This window comes from Ruditapes philippinarum, unplaced genomic scaffold, assembly GCF_026571515.1.
Source record: "Ruditapes philippinarum isolate M1 unplaced genomic scaffold, ASM2657151v2 ctg700_1_1_1_1, whole genome shotgun sequence".
Taxonomy (NCBI): Eukaryota; Metazoa; Mollusca; class Bivalvia; order Venerida; family Veneridae; genus Ruditapes; species Ruditapes philippinarum.
Genome location: NW_026855624.1, coordinates 196,124 through 203,869, shown reverse-complemented (window position 1 = coordinate 203,869; position 7,746 = coordinate 196,124). Strand labels below are relative to the sequence as shown.

Sequence of the window (7,746 nt, the reverse complement as noted above, 5' to 3'; positions counted from 1 at the left end):
TATGTAGGAGATAAAATAGCCTTATATATTGTAGACCTTTCTATCTTAAACGGATTTCGTAAACGGACTTCGTAATACGGAATAAATTTGGGGATTTTCTCAAAACGTAAATAATAAAAATATGAATATGCTAAAACTGTAATACAGCGGGTTTTCTTACATACATATGCTAGTTATAGTATTTCTATAAACCATCAACACATTTAAGATGGAGACAATACATGTATTAACATAATTTATATAAAGACCAAATAAAAACAAACAAACAACAAACAAAAAAAACAACAACAAAAAAACACAATACAAGTTACTTCATTCATATACTCTATTTTAGTGTTAATTTTTCAACCAATGACAAAGAAGCGATTTTTTCAAGATATACTAGTAAGTGTTGGTACATGGTGTGAAAGCAGGACATCACTACTGTCACTGTTGACGCCAAGTTCATTTGTATAATATGTAGTAACGTTTCAGTGGGAATTGCACGATATCTTAAGCGTTAGAATTATACAAACATCGCCATCTGAATGTGTTTTCATAGCGTGGAAGTGACAGTATCCAGAATAGAATTGTTCTGTGGCTTATCCATTGGTCGAACTAATTTGTGTGATGTTCCATCTTTTGCACCAACTGCAGGATACAGTCTTTCCCAGCGGCCACTAATCTATGGTTGGTCAAGTGATGTTATTCGCAAATGTTGTGTAAAATGTAGTATAAATGTGCGAATTCAATATGTACATAAGCGGTGCACACATTGAACATTGTGGAAAGTGTTACAATTCAGGGATGGGTACATGTAACATCGTATCCATATCACAATCGATAAGATTATATTTACTGACCACTGTAATTGTAAGTTTTTAGATATACTATGCTCATCCTTAAGTAAATTATTTTTATCACATAAATTTATTGAAATCTTCATAATTCTTACTGAATATGTCTAATTTGAATAAAAGAATGAATAAACTATGTATAAACTAAACTGCGTTCTCTATTAAAGATCAAGTAAAATTGGTCTTTTCTTAAAAAAAAAAACGCCAGTTTTTCTAATGACACTATATATTCATAGTGTGGCCTCCTATGGTGTGTAGAGTTTTAAAGATAACATATATACTTTGTGTAAAGTCAAAACATGTTTTTTTATATTTACAAACAATTAACAATCAATATTTTCTAATATCAAATTTGAGCATAGTATATCTTTAAGTAATGTTGATATTAATGTTTCTGATCTTTTACCAGTTATATTTCATAGAAATTGTACACATTTTCTGAGAAAATTTGGAAAAAAAAGTTTCTTTCGGAATCATTTGAAAATAAACGGTTGCGAATATCTAGTACAACAACAATAACAACAATACATTTTATTGATTTGACCAGTTACAGATCATCATCATACAAATTCCATTGACATACATGTATACGTGAAAGTAGAAGTGTAAAATAAAAATAAAAAAAAATCTATGAAAAGAAAAAGAAATATTGATTATTATCGCTCCACGAGTGTTAAATGGAGGTTGAACATTGTATATATAAATTCCTGCCATCGTACAGTACATACAGAATTGCAATAATATCATATATTTAATTAAGTTTGCTTTTTAGTTAAGTTGTATAGTTAAAGAGTTTACAATAGATTGTTATAATTCTGCAAGAATGTATTGAAATTCAAAAACGAAAATATATTTAACAAAAACTTAGTAAAATATACTGCATTGTATCACCAATTAACTAGAGTCTTGCGCAATGCAAAAGCTTCATATATAAATTTACCAAGATTTAGCAGTGTATGCCTATTAGAAGATTGCATCAATTTAACAAACTTATGAACACTTGGTCTATTATAAAAATATGGTTTAATGAAACGTTTTCTAAAGTGTAAATAAATCGGACATATTAACACAAAATGGTATTCGTCCTCTACATCATTTTTATCACATAATAGACATAAACGCTGGTTTCTATCCACACGATTTCTGCCATGCCGACCAACTTCAATATTCAGCTGATGAGACGAAAGGCGTAATCGAGATAGAACAGTTCTAAACTTACTAGGAAGAATATCCAAATACATTTCAAAATCGACTGATCTTTTAAACTCTTTATATAAAAACAAAGAGCCGCTCAATGCAATTTGGTTACACCAAGATTGTTTAAAAATATCAAGCACCCTTTCTTTAAACAATAGATGAAATGTTTTAAGATTTACACAATCTGGATTGTGAAACACATGTGAAAACCCATGACTGTCTAGTAACTTTTTAACATTTACAAGCCAATTAGTTTTACCTTTATTTAGTTGATTCACCATGTCTGCATAAATGTAATTTGAAATAATGTTTTTACTTTGCACAAGATTGCACCAAAACTTAATAATACGACAATACCGATTGACAAAAAGTGGATAGCGTCCTAGTTCGCTATAAATAGCTAGTTTACTAGTGGATGTCTTCACATTTAAGACACGCCTACAAAAATTGAGATGGACTTTCTCAATATTATAAAAAGTACCATAGCCCCAAACTTCGCAAGCATAGTTAAGGATCGATCCTACAAAAGCGTCAAACAGTTGACATTGAATTGAAGGCGCGATAGTAAAATTCTTTAAATTAATCAGCAGTACATTTAAAGCCTTTAAGCCTTTACCAATAAGTGTATCTTGGTTTACTTTAAAAGAGCCGTTGTAAGAAAACACAGTGCCAAGGTAATTAAAATTATCGACAACTTCAAGAGAGGAGTTCGCGTAATGCCAGTGCTCGTCAGGTCTTATATTACCTCGCTTACGGAAAACCACAACCTTAGTTTTTTCAGTATTGACAATAAGACCCCAGCGATCACAATATAATTTTAACAAGTCAAGCTTGCATTGAAGATCAACGGGAGTATTACCAAAAAGCACCATGTCATCAGCAAACAACATAATGACTAACAGGATTTCATCAATATTTAAACCACACGACGGGTCATCATTCAGAAAAAGTTCAAGATCTTCTAAAAAAAGAGAAAATAAAACAGGGGAGAGAACCTCGCCTTGCTTTAGACCGACCACGCATTCAAAATAATCAGAGAAAGAGTTACATCCCTTGATACATGTTTTAACAGAGGCATACATATTTTTGATTATCCTAAGTAATTTGCCATTGATTCCTAGTTTATATAGTTTATACCACAGATTACTATGATTAACACTATCAAAAGCCTTCTTTAAATCGATAAAACCACAATATAATCTACCTTTATCATTCAAAACTTTATTTACAACAGCATTCAATATAAAAATTGCGTCTACAGTTGATCTTCCAGACATAAAACCGAACTGCGCATCACTGACTATGTTATTATCATTTATCCATACGCTTAAACGCTTGTTAACTACGCTCGTAAAGATTTTAGAAAAACAGCTTACTAGAGTGATTCCTCTGTAATTGTTTACGTCAGAAGGATCATTTTTCTTAAATAACGGTACTAAAATACCCTTTGTCCACTGTGCAGGGAAGTGACCAGTATTTAATATTGCATTAAAAATATCGACCAGATAACACTTCAAAATATCAACAGTTTGTATAAAATACTCATTTATTAAGTTGTCACCCGCACACGATTTGTTAGTTTTTAACCCACGAATTGCATACTCAACTTCAGCAACTGTAATAGGACAATCCAGTTCAGCGAAAGTACAAGACGTATCGTTAAAATCGTGATCATTACAGAATGTATCAGATTCTAGATCATTCTCAGATACAAGATCTTCCTGCAAAGACGAAAAATAGTTAAAAAAATCATCCAAATCGATAGAACGCGCAGGATTATTTTTCTTTTTGTTAAACAGGCGCCAGAAGTCTTTGGGCTTAGAAGAACGTAAATTTACAATTTGACGACATTTCGCTGCTTCGAACGCACGCTTTTTCTTTCGAATAAGTCGTTTATAAATTGTTTTTTTCGTACACATATCATGACGTGTTTCTACACATTTTACCCGATAAAAATTGTTTAATGCGTTTATATAAGCATTGCGCGCATTGCGGCAGTCCTGGTCAAACCAGTCTGCTTGTTTACAAAGTGGGTTATGGTCACTATAACTGTAGGGATATTGTACACGATTTATAGTTTTACTAAATAATGGATCAGCGATTTCTCGCATAATTGACGTAAAATTGACAATGCTAGCGTCTATTGTACTAGGATTATTATTGTCAATATCATTGACAACCCGATTAAAGTCCGGCAGTTTTCCTATAATACCTCTACGGAAATTTTCCGTTAGATCAGGGTTCCACTTAACATGGGTTCTCTTAATATGCACATCGTCAATTACATCAATTGCTGTTTTACATAAAATGTTAAATGATAACTTGGCATGATCTGACCATTCACAAAAAGGGTGGACTGTAAAATCGTTAACACAATACATGTCACTATTATACAATAACAAATAGTCAATAACACTTGAACCTGTATGACAAGTAAATGTAAAATCATTACTATTATATAATCGACCGTTAGCAATCCGCAAGCACGTAGATTTACATAGCTCAATTAATTTTAAACCAAACATATTACAAACGTTATCAACTGAGTCACGTGACAAGGGAATATCAGGTAAATAGTTGTCATCGTCAATAAAATCAATGTTACGATCACATACAATATAATCTGCACGAGCGCCCGTGCGTGAGTTCCAGTCACCAATAATAAACACTTTGCCCTGTGAGTGAAAATCATTAATATCAGTTTGCAATAATGTGAAAAAGTCGACATCTAATAAATTATACATGGGAGAATTTTCTGGCCATAAATAAATACCAGAAACAAAAATGTCACTGTCCAACTGAAAGAACGAGTAATCCAATTTTAGCCATATAATACTGTCAAAATGATTTCTCACGATCGACACGCCATTTACTATTGTATTTCTAATATAGAGTGCAACACCCCCGCTGCATCGTACAGAGTCTAGAGGTGGCATCATTACGGCAACTAAACATAACCATGTACGGTTGATATATTCTTAAGCATCTGGCGGGGATTGAACTAAATTAGGAAGTGCTAAAAGTTAGCCTTCGCCTACAAGCGTTCATTCTAAAAATCTAAATACGATGCAAACAGTATAGTGTTGCAGCGAAAAGAAACACAGTTGTTTAACATAACAAAAAAAATTGACGACACACGTATAATAGACAGGTTTTCCCACTCAAAGGTGTAGCTGTAAATAAAATAGGCAACTTTTGAGGTCCTAGGGTTTAATGTTAGTCGGTATAACATATATGTACTATTATTTATAATTCTAACGCTCGATAATTTCGCGCAATTTCACACTGAAGCGTTTCTACATTTTATACATACTTTAGTAACAGTGATATTTATACAAATATACATACGACGAGTGCCGGGTGTAACAAATGTTGCAGCAGGTCAATGTAATCGACCGGCTCATCGCAGGGATTGTGAATCAAATAAGAAACAATCACGCTCTCTACAGGAGACCCCCCCTCCCCCAACTTGGCGTCAGCAGGGACAGCAGTAATGACATTTACAATTAGTCTTGCTTTCACAGCACTCAAAACGTAATGGCATGTTGGTCATTGGTTGAAAAATTAGCACTACAACAAAGAATACATGAATTAGGAAACTTGTATTCTTTTTTTTTTTGTCTTTATATAAATTATGATTATATTCTCTTCTTCTTTAATGTGTTGATAGAAATATTATAAAAAGCATATACATGTACAATAACCGCTGTAATAAATGTTTAGCGTACTGATTACTTTATTTTCCTCGCATTATTGTTTTGAGAAAATCCCCAAATTATTCCGTATTACGAAGTCCGTTTACGAAGTCCATTTCAGATAGAAAGGTCTAATTAGGAGTTTATAACTCCTACGTAGGACTTTATAATTCCTACGTAGAGGAACACTTATAAAATCCTACGTAGGAGTTATAAACTCCTACGTAGGACTTTAAAACTCCTACGTAGGACTTTAAAACACCTTACTAGGTTTTTTTTTATCTCCCACGTAGGAGTTATAAAGTCCTACGTAGGAGTTTGTAAGTCCTACGTAGGACTTTCAAACTCCTAATTAGGTTTTTATATCTCCTACGTAGGAGTTATAAAGTCCTACGTAGGAGATATAAAGTCCTACGTAAGACTTACAAAGTCCTACGTAGGAGTTATCTCTTTTTATAGAACATGTTAAAATGGCACCAGGACGCTTCCGTATATAGGCGCTGCATTTTGAACAATCTTATGAATATTTTTTATTTTCTACTTTTGCAATCTGTTTCTCTCTTTTTTTTCAATTTTGTTATTCTAGCCTGATTTTTTTTTTTGAAATAAGTCAGTGTTCATGTTATTTACTTTTTTGTTCACATTTGTTACAATGTCACGAATGTTTTTCCTATTCTAATTAAAATCTGGGATCAAAAATATATAATTGTTCCAGTTAAAATATACAAACCAGGGTATGATTTTTTTTAAACTAACGCAGAGATATATATAAATCTACATTTCTGATAAACGTTATTGCTCTGACGAAACTGGTATATGTAATATCTTTTTTTGAGATTTATATACTATTTGATGCACGTCTAAACCATAGGCCTACATTTGTAACTTGTGTGCAAGATTTCAGATTATTCGCTCACTCCATTATAAGTGCAAAATGACCCAAAAATGAAAAGTGGTTAAACGCTTTTAACCCAAATCGGACAAGAATTACACAAAATCGCGGATTTATATATTACATTGTAATTAACATCCGTGACAAAATAGAATTTTTATTTAAATCAAATCTGAGTATATATATTTATTATAATTATACCTATAAATGAAATATTGAGAAATATTGATGAAATAAAATGCTTATTTTCATTTTCGTATTTTCACTGTAAAAAGTATTTTAGTGAAACATCTTTTCCGTGTTTTCACTGGTGTCTTGCCGGACTACTTTCTTTTAAATTCTGCCAGTACACAAAATTTAAGGAATAGTCTTCCAAATAGTAATTTAATAATAGAGACAAATGTATATAATAAACAGAAAATTCAAGTTTTATTCTATAAATACATGATTTATTTTCATCCTGTGGCATGAAAATTATCACATTTCACTCGTGGCTACCGCCACTCATGAAATATTTATTTTCATATCACTTGATGAAAATAAAGAAAAATCTTGAATATCCTCTATATATTTTTAACATCTTTTGCATATGTGTCCGTTTTAAATGTCCAGGCAGTTTATCTATGTAAGAATGTATTTTTTATGTGTTTAGATTTTAGGACCTCAGTGGAGCTCCTTTAATTAAATACCTTAACAAAGTTATATATTATAAACCGTTTTTAACTTTAAGGTCCCAGCTTCTTTCAATATTTCATTTTGATACCACTTCCAATAATTTTTTGTTCTTTTGTCTTAATGCTCGAATGACGAATAAAAATGTTCGCGCATGTCACGTGTTGGTGTGCCAACTACGTTAACTTTTTGGTCCTTCCGAATAATTCAGGCAGATATAAATACTTAGCAAATTAAATCGTGTGACTGACAAGAGATCGGAAAATGTATTGCTGGCGTCTTTAACGGATTTGTTTAGTAAAGTTTTTTTGGTGAGAATCAATCAGTGGTTAAACATACAAGATTGTCCCCGAGCGCTCAAGATTAATGGTCGGGTGATTTTCCATGCACATTACCGTTAGCTACATTTGCGTGAAGTTTGTGAGAGGAATGTGACGGAAACGAAAGTATGGGA

General features: G+C 32.2%; 1 protein-coding gene across 1 annotated transcript; it reads right to left on the bottom strand.

Moving 5' to 3' along the window:
• Nucleotides 1–535: 535 nt before the first annotated feature.
• On the bottom strand, nt 536–4,969 carry LOC132743945 (uncharacterized). Its single transcript, XM_060732545.1, has 2 exons — nt 2,627–4,969; nt 536–664 (listed from the first exon to the last, which is right to left on the bottom strand). The coding sequence occupies exons 1-2, from the start codon at nt 4,967–4,969 to the stop codon at nt 536–538; spliced, it is 2,472 nt and encodes an 823-aa protein (XP_060588528.1).
• Nucleotides 4,970–7,746: the final 2,777 nt, after the last annotated feature.

Excerpts from the sequence above, each read along its gene's own strand:
- LOC132743945 (XM_060732545.1), bottom strand. The coding sequence starts at position 4,969 with ATGCCACCTCTAGACTCTGTACGATGCAGCGGGGGTGTTGCACTCTAT. Across the intron at positions 665-2,626 it reads AAGGCTTAAAGGCTTTAAAT|ATTAGTGGCCGCTGGGAAAG; the intron begins GTACTGCTGATT and ends GACCAACCATAG.